The sequence below is a fragment of the Alosa sapidissima genome, chromosome 22 (genome assembly GCF_018492685.1).
Source record: "Alosa sapidissima isolate fAloSap1 chromosome 22, fAloSap1.pri, whole genome shotgun sequence".
NCBI classification, from domain to species: domain Eukaryota; kingdom Metazoa; phylum Chordata; class Actinopteri; order Clupeiformes; family Clupeidae; genus Alosa; species Alosa sapidissima.
The window spans coordinates 14152601-14169326 of NC_055978.1; the positions used below are offsets into that span (position 1 = coordinate 14152601).

The window sequence follows — 16726 nt, forward strand, 5'->3', positions numbered from 1 at the left end:
ATTTATTTAATGCATGTCACGTTAAAAACTTCATTTCTTAAGACTCCGTCCTTTAGTTTGCTCACCAGCTTCTGTCCAATTTAGTTTAACAGGCAGTAATGTGACTGGGCTGTTTCCACATGTTACAGAGCACATTCCCCCCTGACACACACACACACACACACACACACACACTTTAATTTCAGTTTGCTGGGTGGTGGTATCTAAGCTTTACCACACATAGCGGATCAGTCTTTCGAGCCTCCTGTTTGAACCCAAGGAAATGTGATGAGTGCAGAAGCTGAAAGCTCAGACTTCAAACACACTGGACTGGAATGCCCAGATGGTATTAGCATATAACAGGCAGGAACTCTGCATGGTAGGCCTGCATTGATACTCCGTGTGGGGATTGATTCGTGAAGGGAATTAATTAACCTCAGGAAGAGATTGGACACCTTCAGACTCGCCACTAAGTGGGACTGCCACAAGTCTCTCGGATCCCCCAGCTAGGCAATGACTATTCAGTTTCACCTCTGCCAAAGGACCATGCGTTGTTTCATCACAATGGTGACATTTTCTGTCACACTCCCTACATTCACTCACACACACATTCACACAAACACACACAGATACATATTTGGATAATCAAATCGAAGCACTGTTTGAGGTGATCATGTGCCCAAATAGTGTCACCAAGCCTCATGAAAGGTCATACTCAATGTGAATGGTTTCATCTTATGATGTGACGCTGCAGGCCCACAGCTCACTGGCGCGTTCTCACCCGAATAGCGTGTCCGAATAGCAGCCACTTTTGCATAGGTCGTTGACTGTTCGAAAATCATGAATGCTCAGATTATACTCCTGTTCTTATGTCATTGCATATTCTTCTTTACAATTGATCATGTTACCTGTTTAGTTGGCATGTACAAATGGGTGCACAGATAGTGTGGAAACCACATTAAACATTTCATCATCAATTATTCATTCATCAGTGCTGTAAAACTCTTTCATTATAAAATGTTTTGCCGTGGCCTACTGGTTAGGGCTGCGGGCTTGGAACCGGAGGGTTGCCGGTCCCTTTCTAGTAGAAACGGCTGAAGTGCCCTTGAGCAAAGCACCTAACCCCTCACTGCTCCCCGAGCGCTGCTGTAGCAGGCTGCTCACTACGTCGGGATTAGTGTGTGCTTCACCTCACTGTGTGTTCACTGTGTGCTGAGTGTGTTTCACTAATTCACGGATTGGGATAAATGCAGAGACCAAATTTCCCTCACGGGATCAAAAGAGTATATATACTTATACTTATACTTGACACACACAAAGCTGAGTTGAGAGCGGTGTGTGAAGATAACATATGTTTGGTATTCTGTCATTATGTTTTCTTATCTAAGAACTTCTAAGAGTGTTTTGCTATTTTTTTTTTCTTTTCACACCTGGATACCTCAAACCCCCTGGTGGTGGATGGATGAATTCCAAGACATGCCATTTTAGCCACCTTGCTGCCTCTTTATGTCTACCCTAAAAGACCCTTAATACACTACTTTTTAACTGCAAATTACAAAGGTCGACACAATATATAAATACTGACAGAGAAAAGTAAGCAATTGTGTCCCGAATGTGTAATAAATATGTGATCGACAGAAAAGAAAATTAAAAAGACAGATCCAGTGAAAGCTAGAAACAACAAAAGAAAAATAAATAAAAGAGGGATTTAAAAATTCAAATCTGGCAGAAAATCTGTTTTATTAATCGACTTTTAATGTGTGAGTGCACAAGCTTAGCAATCGGCCTGGAAATGGCATTTTTAATAAGGCCATTGTCCTCGGGAGGCAGGCGATCTTTTCGAGTGAATGGTGGAGTGCATCAATAATGCAACTATCCTCCCAGACAAATGGTATTTCTATTAAAGTTAATGGGACCCCCGTGCATACCGGCTTGCGCCTGGCGGCCCCTGAGTCGACACACCGGAGTGTAAGTGCATTCCAGAGCTCACCTTTTTTCACAAGCACCCCACCCCATTACCACATCCATAAATGCATGAGGAGCCCATGTTACAGTGGAGGGAAAAAACAGCGCCTGGAATTGTCTTTTTTTGGGGACTTTACACAAAGTGAGGTTACACTTGTTGGTGGTCTGTGGCAGGGAAGTGCTCAGAGTGCACTGCAGGTTTACTATATAGGGCACCCAGACAGGTCAAGCTGCAGCCAGGTGCGTATGTCACGCATAGTTTACAGTACATACTTTGTGAATGGAAATTCTGAATGTTTCGTAGTTATGTAATACATTTGGTGTGCCATACTATAAATGTGCCATCTGCGCTGTGGAATCAAACTATTTCCCATCCATCCATCCAACCCCCAGTGCATAGGCAGTGCGTGCTGACCGGCCGTGTGTCCACCCTTGGGCTAATCATCATGACAGCAGCACTCCACGGAAGCAGGCAGGCACCACATCTGTCACATGCGTTCATCTAATGCCACCACATGGGTATGTCCCGTACATAGACATCAGCACGCGAAGCGCTGCAGTCATTTTTAATAGCCAATTAAAAGACTAAGCTGTTATGTATCGACCCCTCCCGCACCCTTGGCATTCCAACTGCGTGCCGAGTCTCCCTGACACGGACCGCGTCTCCCAAGGACGAGAGGAGTTGCATGCCAAAGATTTCCCATCATCCATCACGTAACTGTCCTGCTGGGGCCATGGCGGCTCCTGTTATTTTCATCTTGGGCACGACCTAACACACTTACACTTGGCAATGTGTGTGTGTGTCTGTGTGTGTGTGTGTGTGTGTGTGTGTGTGTGTGTGTGTGTGCAAAAAAGAAAAGGTGGAGAAAGAAAGAATGTGTGTGAATATGTGTGTGTGTATGTGTGTGTGTGAGAGAGAGAAGAATAGATAGATAGATAGATAGATAGATAGATAGATAGATAGATAGATAGAGAGAGAGAGATGGTGAGAGAGAAAGAGAGAGAGAGACCTTGCACAAGTGCGATAATGAGCATAGTTTGTTTTTATCAGTGAAGTGATATTTACAGCACATTTTGCCAAGGGCACAGATGGACTAACAACTTCAAATTGGATGAAAACAGACACATGTAGTCTAATAATTCATCTTTTTTCCCTTTAATCCCTCTTCCATCCCATCTTTCTCCCTGTCTCGCTCCTCACCCTCCAGTTTTATCTACTGTATGCTCTTTGCCCAACACAAACACAAACACAAACATCTGACGATAGACAGATACAGCAGCACATACACATGTATTGGACCTGTTTCATGCACCAGTTTGGAATGCGTGGCTGGCTGTTAAGGAGAGCCAGACTGATTGACAGCACCCATGACTCAGACTGGCACTGGCTGCAAACACACCCTGCGGTGTGCCATCCTGGCCCTTACACATGCCACACCACTGCCCGGTTTGCTGGCTAGATAAGGGGTGGGTGAGTGGAGGTGGGGGGTATGGGGTGGCTGTCAGCTGTTTGTGCAGCAGCAGGCTTGACATGGTCAAAAGCAGACACTCTCATGATTCTTAGTATGTACTCTCCTCACCGAGGAGCTGTATTACTGAAGAGTGTATCTCTGGGTTAGTGTGTGGACACTGTGGCGTATCATGCAGATCAAATCAAGAGATTGGGGTGGAGGGATGCCTGCCTGATTCATGCTCTGAATGCACCCGACCCCTTTCTACTACTTCCACCCACCCCCCAGCCCCAACACACACACACACACGTGCCTGTCATTACCCCCCCCAACCCCACCCCCACTGATTACAATGCGTGGCACACAAACAGCTTCATGCACCGAAGTTCATGGTTGAGCAAATTGCTGAAATCAATCAGTCTCGTGGAAACGGGCAACCCTCAATGAAAACAGGAAGGCATAGGGATGAGGCGATGGTGTTGCCATAGCAACGGGCTCCGCAGCCAGCCAGCCAGTCGAGGGGAGGTGTGTGGGGTGGGGTGGGGTGGGGGGGGGGGGGGGGACCGTTTCTGGGAAGCAACCAGGCAACGGCGGTTCAAAACCCTCTTAAGTGGGGGGCATCAGCCAAATCGGTCTATCACAACAGCTCGACAGATTACACGAGCAACATGTCGACTCAGAGAGAAGAACGAGCAAGAGACAAAGCTGAGTAAGTGAATGGAAGAAAAAATTATGGAATGAAAGAGAGAAAGAAAGAAAGAAAATGGGAAGTTGTTTATCAGGCCCCATCGGTATGAACTTAATGAAGCACTTACGACAAAAACAGACACACTGAACCAATGATTACACAACCATTGCACTGAACCAATACTGATACAACCTTACACACCTGTTGGAGAAAAGAAAACACTCTGAACTCATTCATGGACATCAGGAAAGGGATCACAGTGATAAACACAACGTGTTTCTCCCCACATGATGTCCTTGCTAAGCTGTGGACCAACTTACAATGAAGACAATTCATTCTATAGTCTCTGCCCACAAGGACAAGATGAACACTAGGTCTTTACCTCAAGAAAAAGAGGTAAGGCAATTAATTTGTGTCTCCTCAAAAACATCTCTACATTTGGAATATTCCTGGACTTAACAGCCTCACGTGACACAATTTATTCATTTCAGATGAATAATGAAATCCCTCAGACTTTACTCATGTCTGGGTTGCCGGGAATAGTGGAAGATGACACCTGAATGTCATCACACCAAGACATTGATGGAACCCTTTGTCATAGCTCTCTGATATCCGTTAGCTCTGACAATAGTGAATACACTAGTTGTTGACATTTCACCTACTGGACAGACTGTTAGATATTTCACCTGCTGGACAGATACCCTTAGGCTGGCAATAATGGTTGAGGTAGAGGTATGTTTGAGGTAAATAGGCATTGATAGCAGTGATATAACTGTGCAATCTAAAATAAGGGAACCTGAACCTGTGCGTGTGTGTGTGTGTGTGTGTGTGTGTGTGTGTGTGTGTGTGTGTGTGTGTGTGTGTGTGTGTGTGTGTGTGTGTGTGCCACTGCAATTCATTACTAGGAGCAATAGGGCCTGGCTCAACATGATGATCTGTTACCCCTGCCTAAGCCAAAGCCTTTTCGTAACCCCTGATCTGAAGGGTAAAAATCTGCCTGTGGTTAGTGGGCTTCTCACCCTGTGGCAAAAGTGAGCAGGGAACACTTTCTCTCCCTCTCTCTGTCGAGGAGAAAGGGAAGCGCTAAAAGGGGAGCAGCCTCATTTCCATAGAGGGATCATTTGTTATTCCTCCTCTGTAACACCCTGTCACGGAGGGATTAGGTGGCCGCATTTTCCCTCGCCGCAGCTGTCCAGGGCAAGGTGAGACAGCATTCAGTAACTAAAGCAAAACATCCCAATAGACATGTGCGGAGCTGGCAGCATCAAAGCATGCCATATTACACTGGCTTACTTCATCCAGCCCTCTCAGACACACTCACACACACACACACACACACACACACACACACACACACACACACACACACACACACACACACACACACACACGCATATAGTCTACAAATCTCCTGGGTCTAAGTCGATCTGCCACTTCTGGCAATATTAGATTAGTAATACCCGGTGAAACTAAAATACTTCAAAGAACCACTTAACAGTGCAATTACCGAACACAGTATTGACTTCCTTGCAGTTCCATGCACTCCATGTGTGTGTGTGTGTGTGTGTGTGTGTGTGTGTGGCAAGGTCACACTGCTGAGTCTTACACATCTAACCTGTTGAGGGTATAGATCTTAGACACTGTTTAATTTAATAAAGATTGTACACAATGTCCCAATCTAAATATCTGCCTACATTTTAAGCATGTTTTTCATATGCCATAATGGACAGGCAACCATAATCACAGCTTTGACATTTTCATGGACATGACATAGGTATAGGGGATTATTTATTTGTCAAGTAAATAGAACATTAATGCAAGGGCCCAAAGTCGTCTTTCAACACATAGGCTAGTGTAGTTAAATATGCGTTATAATATGCAGAAGATGTGAATTTATGTTATTAATATATCAGTAGATATTTGGATATGATGGTGTCAAAATGTTGCTGATATGATCTAAGATGATCTATGATCTAAGATGATCTTTAATTAGTTCCTCAAATAATCACATCTGTTCCCCAATCCTGCGTCCTACTATGTACATTTGCGTCTACCTTAGATGTCAGTTTGATGTTATTTCCATCTTTAGCTAAAGTTAATAGAGCATTGGATACCCCAATAAGTTACAACAAACAGGGTGCATGTCTATTTAACGTCACTGATAAATAATTGGGGCTGTTTCTACGCGCGTTTGGACTGTACGCAGTATGTCTGTACCGCATATTTTGGGGAGCCGTTGCTCTCCAAGTACTGCGCTCAGGGCGCACAAATCAGTAAACCACCTATACTATAATCAAGGACATAGAGGGACTTATATGTAGAATTACGGGAGAGGGAGAAGTGAAAGAGTATGGAGAAAGAAAGAACGGAAGAAAGAGGTGGGAAATTCCATGTGTTGGCAACTTGGCACAAAAAGCCATCAACCTTTCCAAGCGCACTTCTTACCCTTGCTGCCCTGGAAGAGTAGGGATCTTCGAATAGATTCCACATCACCGGTTGCCACTTTTTCCAAAAGCTGACATTGCCATGAGTGGGAGATACATCTTCGATACCTAGTCTTTTCCCAATCTCATCCTCATCGTCCCCGTTGTCCACGTTCATTTCAAAGACATCGAGAGCCTCCTCTGCGTCCCTGTGCTGGCGATAAGTCATCCAGCAGCAAGGCTCCACGTCCGTCTCATCGATGCCCCAAAATGACAACTCTTCCTCGAAGAGTGGACCGCAGACATCTGCCGGGCAGTGGAGTTTCCCGGTCCTGTAGTAGTTGAGGACATATGCGAAAACTCCCGGGTGGCGATCGAAAAAGTATTCGTTGTTACGCGCATTGTACTCAATAAAGCCAGGAACTTGTTGCAGGTGGTCCAGAACAGACTCGATGTCAGAATCGGAGGCGAGGAGAGCCAACCGTGTGCCTGGCAGAGTCCTTAATGTGGTTCGGTATGTTTCGTGCCTGGTTCCCCCAACATTGAGGATTATCCTCTCGTTGTCGTCGAACTTACCCATAGCTCTGGGTAAGACATGACTTGCTGGAAAAAGTATCGAGCGAGTCGATAGCAACAACGAGCTACGGCGCGCGCACACCCTGTCCGTTTATGAGCACCAAATAGCTATCCGAATCCAAAAAGGTGCAGTCGCTCCGTTGGCCGAAAGGATCTCTGATTTCATATGGAGATGGAAATCACATCATTGGTGAAATCTTTTGAAAGTGTCTCTCAATCTCCCGCACTCACTTTCCTACACACGTCCGGCCTCTCACAGCCTCTCGCATGTCTTCCTCTCTATGTGGCCCTATGTGAAGTCACAACACATGCTGTGAGCGTTTTATTTGTCTCTGTGACCTCTTCACTCTTACCAGGCGCCGAGGTGAACTCGGATGCAGCCAAAGGTACACCCTGAATATTTATCCGTCACGTTCAACCGCATGCACTGAGAATATAGAACGCAAGAGGCGTCTTTGGATTCTCTCCCATCTGTCTAAAAATGTGCGTGTTACTCCGGTAACAGCGTCAAGGGCAACACGGTTACTCTCCTCCCTTCTTCAAGGCGTGCTTTGTTTCTACAGCGCAGACAGTTGCTTTCATACACGCCCATTTCAGGTTGCATTTTCTAAGATCAACAAACTGTTGCCTGTAACTGAGAAAACCCATGCGAGTGTAATAGCATAACCAGTGTATCCAAGCATTCGTTTTCTCATTCGTATAGGTTAATACACTTCTCAAATATTTTAGGTGTGTTAACCAATGATTGTTTCTTGGAAAAACCTTTTTTTTTTTTGCTTTGACACGATTATACCATGTTAGGCTGTGGAGCTATCAGCACCAGCCACCTCTTCTGTTTTCAAGCAATGCTTTTGCTATTTTTACACGAGCCTGTACATATTTTGTCACGTAACAGTCAGTCTCAGGTCAGAACTCAAAATAATCCAAACCCCTTATTAAAAAAACTAACATGACAGCTCGCTTCGATATAGTAGCGTTACAATCCCATTTCATTTGCCCGTTCATTTTGGTCGTGCTTATTTGAAGTTGGTTCTATACGTGTTGGATTCGCTCAGTATTAGGGTCTTAGCCAGTAATTGCCTTTATTTAGAATTAAACTGAGTGTCTCTTTAAGTTGAATTTGAGACCTATGGAACTTTCTATGTAAAGGAATGTTGCGTGCGCAAATAACCGGTCCGGTCTTAAATTTGGGACAAAGTATATCGGATTGCCCAGTGGTTATAGGGTTGTTCATTACGATACTTGAACTAGTTATTCCACCTGGACACGCAGGATTTAATTTGGCCAGTGTTTAGAGGCTTTCTCTCCTTCTCCGGCGTGGTGGCGACGAACTTCTAGTAGGTTCGCTTATCATGGAGTTGCATGCGTTTACGACACAAGCCCTTTCTCTAACACTCTTCCGCTTACTCACTCACTCGCTCGCTCACTTACTCGCTTCTTCTAAAAATAGAACAGCTAGACGCGCCGCACGTGATTGCTGATTCTTATCATAGAATGCAATGTTACTACCTACTTCAAATAGTATATTTCTTCATAACAATGAAAATTATGCGTTATTCGAAATAATAATATGATGCCTGAATGATGTCTAGAACATAAATGCAGACTGCACATCTGACGACTGCAGAAGAGATAAAGACGAAATAAAGTAAACGCGTGAATGCCTACTATTTAAAGAGACAGAACTTCAACTTGTTACTGACAGCTCGTAATTTATCCGTAGATAGGCGTCACCACTCTTTATCTAATTAATTTATTAAATCGCATTGTTGTGATAACATGCTCATGGTTCGAAAATAAAATAGCCTTGTGGCATTATTTGGAGACAGCATGTCATTTAATTCAATGAATATGAATGTTTCACTCTCTTGCTGATTCTTTGGCCCTGCTAAGAGAAAAAAGTAGCCACACAAACATGTTGAGGTCCTTCATCTTCTGAATAACTTCTGTACAGATCCCATGCCCGTGAAATAGCCTATCAGAAATAATTGCCAAAGGCAAAGCGCCCTCTGCTGTTCACCGAGTTTAGCACACCATCCAGGGAAAGAAGCGGCCTACTGCTGAACAGACGCTAATTGGTCTACACCAGTGGTTCTCAACCTTTTTTCAGTGGTGTACCCCCTGTGAAATATTTTTTCAGCCAAGTACCCCCTACCAGCGCAAAGCATTTTTAGTTGAGAAAAAAAGACTTAAAACAGAGCACTGTGCCATCAGTGTCTAATTTATTAAACGTTGGAACTGATAAACACAAACAAAATTCAAACATTTGAAAAAAAAAAAACTATTCTGAACATTTTAAATTTTAATAATCCTTTACTAAATGTATTGCAAATGATTGTATATTTTGCAAATGATATGTATATTTTAAAATCTCACGTACTCCCTGGAGTGCCTTCACGTACCCCCATTTGAGAACCACTGGTCTACACGGCTCGTTGTCTCTATGCACTATTTTGATTTGACACAAAACCATTTGAAAGTAAGGCATACAGCAAGAATACAGTGGTGCGGGCTCACAAAAAACAACAGTAACAACAATATTTTTCATTGTCATTTTGTATTAAAGTAAGGCATACAACATGTTGTTTCTCTTGTCTTAGATGCATTCTATCATTCTAACAGTACCACTTACAAACTTTAAATTACAAACAATGGAAATGAAAAAAGGGTACAAACTGCCAAACAGTGTAAACAAACACATGAGAATCTATGCTGGGGGGAAAAATCAGCATTGCTCAAAATATTTCTTATTAACCTCTGAATACAGTGAAGCAGACAAATATTTCTAATGGAAGATAAACATAGGCCTACCATTCCACAGCAGCTGAGAAATAGCTCTCCTCTAGTCTCAGGCCAAGTCCAATTTAAATTCAACTTAAGATATTCTCAATCTATTCTTATCTCACCTTATTTCTCCTGGGGGTCCCTTAGGAGAAACAGATGAGATCTCAGTAAGAGCTGATTAATTTGTCATGAGCCAAAGAAAAGACATTTTCTAGACAAGAGATTTTCCTTTGGGATGCCAGTCTTGCCAAGTGGTAAAATGTCAGGTGTCAAGATGTACAAGTATCTTTGCAGATGCAGACAAGTTTCCTTGCAGAAAAGCAGGAGACAAAAAAAGAAAACTTACACTGTATGATAAAAACTAAAACAATGACACATATAATTTCACACAAGGCATACATATTATTAATAAGCACACTTTAGTTAACAATCGTACATATTAACTTCTGAAACGACAAGACAAGAAGACAGTAGACAAACAGTGGAACGACTAATTATCACCACTCAAATGAGCAGCCTAATCAGGGACATGTATTTATAGTCATAGCTCTTCACACAAACTTCAGTGTTTTCATGCAAACTTTAAACAGTGGGGCAGACCTCTCGCTATATCTACTTCAAACTGCTTAGAAGCACAATGAGGGGCTGCAAAACTCTGAAGAACTCAAGCACTAAAAGATGTTTTTAAACTTGATTCTGTTTTATGTGTAACTAGATCAACTATGGCTAAAACAGGCTACTACATTAAATGTGATTATGGAGTTCAGTTGTTATTGTCATTTCGATTTTCACCATAGGTGATCGAACTGTGATGCTTCTGAAGAGATTCAGAGCACACTGAGGTATAAACGTATGCCTTCGACAGCCAACGAGAGCAAGCATGCCATTCATACGTTCTGTTTTTAAAGCAATGTCAAACGATTTCCAGCAAACGTTCCATCAAACCTTACTTATGGCCACTGTCCTTTGACCAACTGAAAAAAGAAACAGCTGCTTTAAGTGTCATCTGGTTCTTAATGTAAAATGTAACTTGTGATTTAAAAAAAACAAAACAGCAATGATTGTCATCATGCATAAAAAACAAGAGAGGGTGAAGATTAATATTCTTCGTTATAACAAAAACATTGCATAATATATAGCATACCCAATAAATCAATAATGGATAAGAGGAAGACAGCATTGCACTGAAAAAAGTGCTTGAGCCAACTGATTCATGCATTATGCAATAAGAAGAGAACATTTTAATTTAAATAAGAAAATGAATGATGGAAGCCTTCTTCCTTCAATCCACTCTTTGCAAGAGGACATGGGGGCATACAGTATAGCCATACTGCATGTCCAGACTGCCCAGAAGTGTATGCCAAAAAATAATTTATATCAGTGCATCAGAGTGAAAAGCATATGGCTGGATTTATACTTTAAAGGAGAAATGCGGCCGATTTTTACGTGGATCTTGATCGCTAGACGTCGCTGAGTACTGTTGATAGGGGAAAAAAAAGGGAAAGTCAGCTACAATGCTAGGTCTGGGGGGCATCATCTAAACGGCGACGTCTAGCGGTCAAGATCCATGTAAAAATCGGCTGGATTTCTCCTTTAACATGAAGCTACACAGCAACTTTGAACAAACCGCAAGGCTCTAGAATGATCTAAAAAATGTGATTTAAAAAAAAACTTACAGTGATTAAGTGAGGAAACTATCAAAGTATCTTGTGAAATATAAAAAGTAACATCTTCATGATTATGATATGACAAGTCAGGTTTCAGATCTCTCTCTCTCTCTCTCTCTCTCTCACACACACACACACACACACACACGTAGTGTTTGTTGAAATCAATTAAAAGCAATGACTGCATTAAATAAATGGTAAATAAATATTTTTCATTACATCAAAAGTTTGCATGAAGGGCAAATCAATTCATTCAGGTCTGTTGCGCCTCCGCAAACCGATCAAAGAACTTTCTGTGACATTCTGAGAGGTGGCCCCGATATTTTCTATAGACATCTCACTGGGGTCCTCCAGGGAGGGCATGCTGTGGTCACTGTCTTCTCCTTCCTCGTCCTCTTCCTCTTCCTTTCGTTCACTTGTTTCCTTCTCTCCACCTCTCAGCACCTCCGTGGCAGCATCCAAGTCCATGTCATTTCCTGTCTTCACCGGCTCAGAGGCTGCACACTCCGGCTCCAAAGTTGTCTCCCCTTCCTGTTCTTGCACCGTTGTGGATTCTGGAACTTTCTGCCGTGCTGCCAGGGTCTCGATGAGCTCGTCCAGGTTCCTCTGGCAGGCCGGCTCTGTGAGGACACAAAGCAGGAAATTCTGAACAATGTGCAAACCATCAAAACGGATACATAACAGCTGCACATAGGTGAAAATCATTTAAGTTCCTTCCATTTAAATGACATAACACAACACTATATTTTATATTACACAAACATACGCCCAGGTCCTAGTTTCTAGTGAGTCTATCTTCAACATGTTGACAAAAAGTATGACATGGGTATACACATCGTTTATTATCGTTACTGATTACTAAGCACAGCAATTATTTGCAGACAAACACAAATTTGTTTTACACATTTCCCCTCCCCCTCCCTGTTATCCAGGCCACCACACTGATTTGCTTACTCAAACATAGTACCCACATTCACTAAATGTAAATGAACAAGATCACAACACTGTCAACATTAATCTTCACCATGACTACACACATTGAAATAATAAGCAAAACACCTGAATCCGACCTGATGTCAAAATACAACATTGTCATCATGGTCACTGAGACATTCATAAGTGTTCATTCATAAGCATTGATGAACAAGCCTACTGATTCCCCCTACCGATATGTTGACTACTGCTGAAGTTCAGATATAAACATTCACAATCAATCATTGAAAATTAGGCATGTGACAATTATTACATAATCGCTTGATCACCATCATTTGAGAATAACAATTCTCAACAAGAGACACAATTACATTGTTAACCCTTAGAACCCTAAGCTGTTTTTAGGGCATTTTCACTACCTTTATTCATAAGGATTTATTCTGGTCATTGTGCCACACACACATATTATATATTGTTTGAGTCTAGGCTATCCAGATCTAATACATCATTTCATGTATTAGTACTAGTATGTATTAGTACTTCGACATGTATCTCACCACAGCAAGCTCATAGCTCTACATGCATTTCATGTGTGTGTAGGGTAGACTGTCCTGAATCGGGCAATACAATTGCCATGTTGGAGGGATACTCTGGGGCTGAGCAATTTACAGAAATATGTGGTGTGTGATTTACGGAAATAAATGCCATTTTTTTATTTAGTGATGAAAAATGACATTTCTGCGCTCCATATCTTTGACACGAACTGATCTGACCCGACTTGACCCGAGGTTGCGTTAGCCTGCGTGCATATGGTGTATGCACTCATAATGATTCTCAACTTTTTACTGCATTGCCATGAACAAAGTAAAGGCAAAAAAGGTGTTTCTTTGGTGAACAAATTGGGATGCAATGTGAGCCTTGAATTGGATGCCATGCAGGAATTTGCTAGGATCTCAAAACCGGATTATGAACATGCTTTGACATAGAGAAACACACGATAGCGTTGGATTATAAACATGCTTTGCCACAAAAACAGAAAAAAACGTGGGGTAAGTCCAGCTATATAAAGTTATTATTTTGCTGTCACTTCGTCTGTTTTATAACCCAGAAGGATGTACTTGGTATCAAATGATAGCTCTGAGTCTCCTCTTTCATCTGACATGCGTGGCATATCTATCAGATCATGGGTCCGAGAGTAATTCAAACGAGAGTAATGGGTGTGCAGCGTTGGTTTGTGTCCATGACGTTATTATTTTGCAGTCACTTCGTCTGTTTTTATAAGCCAGAAGGATCAATATACATGGTACCAATGGATAGCCCTGTGTCTCCTCTTTCATCTGATATGCTTGCCATATCTATGCGATCACGGGTTCGCGAATAATTCAAACGAGAGTAATGGGTGCGCAGGTGAACGCAGAGAAGTATAGACTGTAAATATGATGCAATTTGATTTAATTTCATGATTTTTTTTACAGACTCGTTGGAAAGCCCCACTTCTGCTCTGTCCTTAAAGGTTTCATCTCGCTGCGATGAACAGTTCCGGAGCAATGTAACAGAGAAGAAAGGGTGTGTTTTTTGACGCACTTTGCGTCAATCGGGTTCTAAGGGTTAAAGTAGCCAGACTTTAACATTGTAATTAGTTAAAGTAGTGCAAATATCCTTATGACAATTAAAAACATGTAACTGTCTAACTCGCACCCGAAATCGTTGTGAGATTTGAAGTTGAAGTGCCCCTGTTCTCACTACCAATTAAAAACATGTACAATGTACAAGTAAAATGTCATGATCGTGACAGCGCTAATGACAATATAGTGGTTTTCTGCACCAATGCAAATATTCACATGCAAACAGAACAGAATGTTAATTTCTGAACAGAATGAAATACCTTCTATATTGAGGGGAGGGCATTCCATGCCCCTTTTTTTCATCAGTTGGCGAATACTCTGGAGTTGGGACATGATCTCATTCTTCTGGTCCATGGCCACGGACTTCACACTGTTAATGTGAGTGAGAGGAGATAGATGGCCTTGCATTTGACTAGATTGATTCACACAGTGGCAGTAACAATGAACATTAAACAAAAATGGTCTATAAATTAAAATATAATTAAATATAAAGTTAAAGGACAATTATGCACCAATTTAATAAATCAAATTCATTAATCTATTCAAAAATGTTATTCCACATTGCGGTGATGCTTGTGCACCTCACAGTCCTACATGTAACAGAGGTTGTAATTGGTCCACCGCTCACGGCCCTCGAACCCGCCACTTCAACACACACCGCCATGGGAGTCGAACGCTCTAACCCACTGAGCTAAAAGCCCAGGGCTTCCAATTCAGCGGTTAGAAGCGTTCTTAAGGTTAGGGGTGTGAGGATTTACACGCCCAACTAGCATGCTAGCTCAGTTTGCCTCCGTTACATACACCCTGCAGAGGATTGCATACTGGACTGCTGGACTGTAGATGAACCCTCGACTGTACACACTCACCAGTTTGTTAAAGGGTCCAGCTGGGTAAGAATGGAATTGAGCATTCTCTCCGTCTGCGCTAGCCGCTGCTCCAACTCGTTCAACTGGCTTTCTGTGAGCGACGAACAAACAAAACAGCGGTCATCTTGGCAACATCCACATGCACGTGTACACATACACAGACCTGGCTTCATTTGCCTTCACAAAACCACACATTCATGCGGTTCCCATGCTCAATGAAATAGGCAAACACAAGGGAGTAGCTCTGCCACTAAGCAAATATAGACACACAGACACAGACACAGACACACACACACACACACAGACATCCACACACAGAGACACAGACACAGACACAGACACAGACACACACACACACACACACACACACACACACCTGTTTGTTCAGATTTTTTGGCCCCTTTTGTAAGCTTGTCCTTCTGGGCTTGCATGTCGTCTGCCGATTTAATCTGCATAAAAACACAGTGTTTATGTTTTGATGTAAGAGATTAACAATAAAGGAGAGAATGTAGAGTGTGTGTGTGTGAGAGAGAGAGAAATAAACATGTGATTTAAAGTTCAAGTTCATGTCTAACAACCACGGTCAGTCTCATGAAATCCCCACACCTTCAAGAACTTGTACACAGCAAACAGCCCCACACCGATGGCATACATAGGCATGAGGGTGAAGACGTAGCCTTTGTTGTTGTTACTGTTGGATTTATATTTATCACTCTTCATCTCCTGCTCCACCATCTTCCTCATCTGCTTTATGCTCTCTGCACTCTGGCCCTGGTGGCCAGGCTGGGAGGTGGGGTTCATGCTGAACGGCTGCCCCTTTAATGCCCCTGGGCCTGGACCTGATACAACACAACCATGAAGACAGACAGGGGAGCACGATCAACATTATTTACATGTAATACTTTCATGGTAGGAGAGATTGGGCCCACATAATCGGAGATTATTCAACAACAGCCATGGTCTTTGGACAAAGACACATAAACAAATGTTTGGGCTATAACATACAGCAAAATATGGCACCAAAAATACATGTCATATATATCATTAAATACATGTCATATATATCATTAAATACAATACATTAATAAATAAAATACATAGGCTATTGTAACGTTAGTGACGCAGACATTGCATGCGAAGCTAATGTTATCTTCGCATCATGTGGAAGCTTGCAAGTAAGACGTGAGGACAGCATGTCAACACAAAAACTTAATTCGCAAAAATAATGGAATAGCCTAGCTAGGGAACTTAGGCCGTACCTTTCTTGTATCGCTGTTCATAAGACTTGGGTTCCCTCGACCCTGTCCCACCTCCGAACATTCTGGGGAACACCACAAATGCGAACAGAACAGCAGTGAAGGCAACAACAACTTGCTGTGAGGACGACAGGACCATTCTTGTACCAACGATTTCAAAAATAAAAATCTTAGACAGTGCACCACCCGAAAATAGCGAAAGAACAAATAAAGTAGATACACCTAGTTTTCTTGGAAAGTGCCAAATTGCTTTTGCGTTTATTTCTCACTGGGTCTTCTTCTCTGATTATGAGGACTTCCCATAGTGCTTTATCAACCTTTTATTTCCCTCTACTGGACTGGAGTGTGAATAACGTAGGCTACACATGAGAAGATACAAATTGCGCCTCAACACAAAATCCAGAAGGACTAAATCCAGCTGTCTACAAGAGATTGCGCTCAAGTTTTTTTTTTTAATTTATTTATTTTTATTTTATTTTTTTAATGGCATGCTAGCAAGGAGGCTAAAACCCT

General features: G+C 42.3%; 2 protein-coding genes across 4 annotated transcripts in view; both read right to left on the minus strand.

Annotated features, from left to right (window-relative positions):
- The window catches only part of kcnc2 (potassium voltage-gated channel, Shaw-related subfamily, member 2), a 64728-nt gene extending 57137 nt beyond the window's left edge, over positions 1 to 7591 (minus strand). For all 3 annotated transcript variants that reach the window (XR_006026480.1, XM_042079101.1, XM_042079100.1), the window contains exon 1: positions 6529 to 7591. Coding sequence is in view for 2 of the 3 variants with exons in the window: in XM_042079101.1 (XP_041935035.1) it covers positions 6529 to 7086 (558 nt within the window). In the remaining variant the exon portion in view is untranslated. The remainder of the gene's footprint in view (positions 1 to 6528) is intronic.
- A 2031-nt stretch (positions 7592 to 9622) lies between these two features.
- Positions 9623 to 16492, minus strand: ccdc107 (coiled-coil domain containing 107). Its single transcript, XM_042079171.1, has 6 exons — positions 16217 to 16492; positions 15564 to 15796; positions 15334 to 15406; positions 14958 to 15048; positions 14352 to 14461; positions 9623 to 12153 (listed from the first exon to the last, which is right to left on the minus strand). The coding sequence occupies exons 1-6, from the start codon at positions 16350 to 16352 to the stop codon at positions 11783 to 11785; spliced, it is 1014 nt and encodes a 337-aa protein (XP_041935105.1). The 5' UTR covers positions 16353 to 16492; the 3' UTR covers positions 9623 to 11782.
- Between the last annotated feature and the right edge of the window lie 234 nt (positions 16493 to 16726).

Coding starts and splice junctions, on each gene's coding strand:
- ccdc107 (XM_042079171.1), bottom strand. CDS start 16,352: ATGGTCCTGTCGTCCTCACAGCAAGTTGTTGTTGCCTTCACTGCTGTT. Junction 15,797..16,216: donor TGAACAGCGATACAAGAAAG/GTACGGCCTAAG, acceptor GTGTTGTATCAG/GTCCAGGCCCAGGGGCATTA. Junction 14,462..14,957: donor CTGGACCCTTTAACAAACTG/GTGAGTGTGTAC, acceptor TCACATTAACAG/TGTGAAGTCCGTGGCCATGG.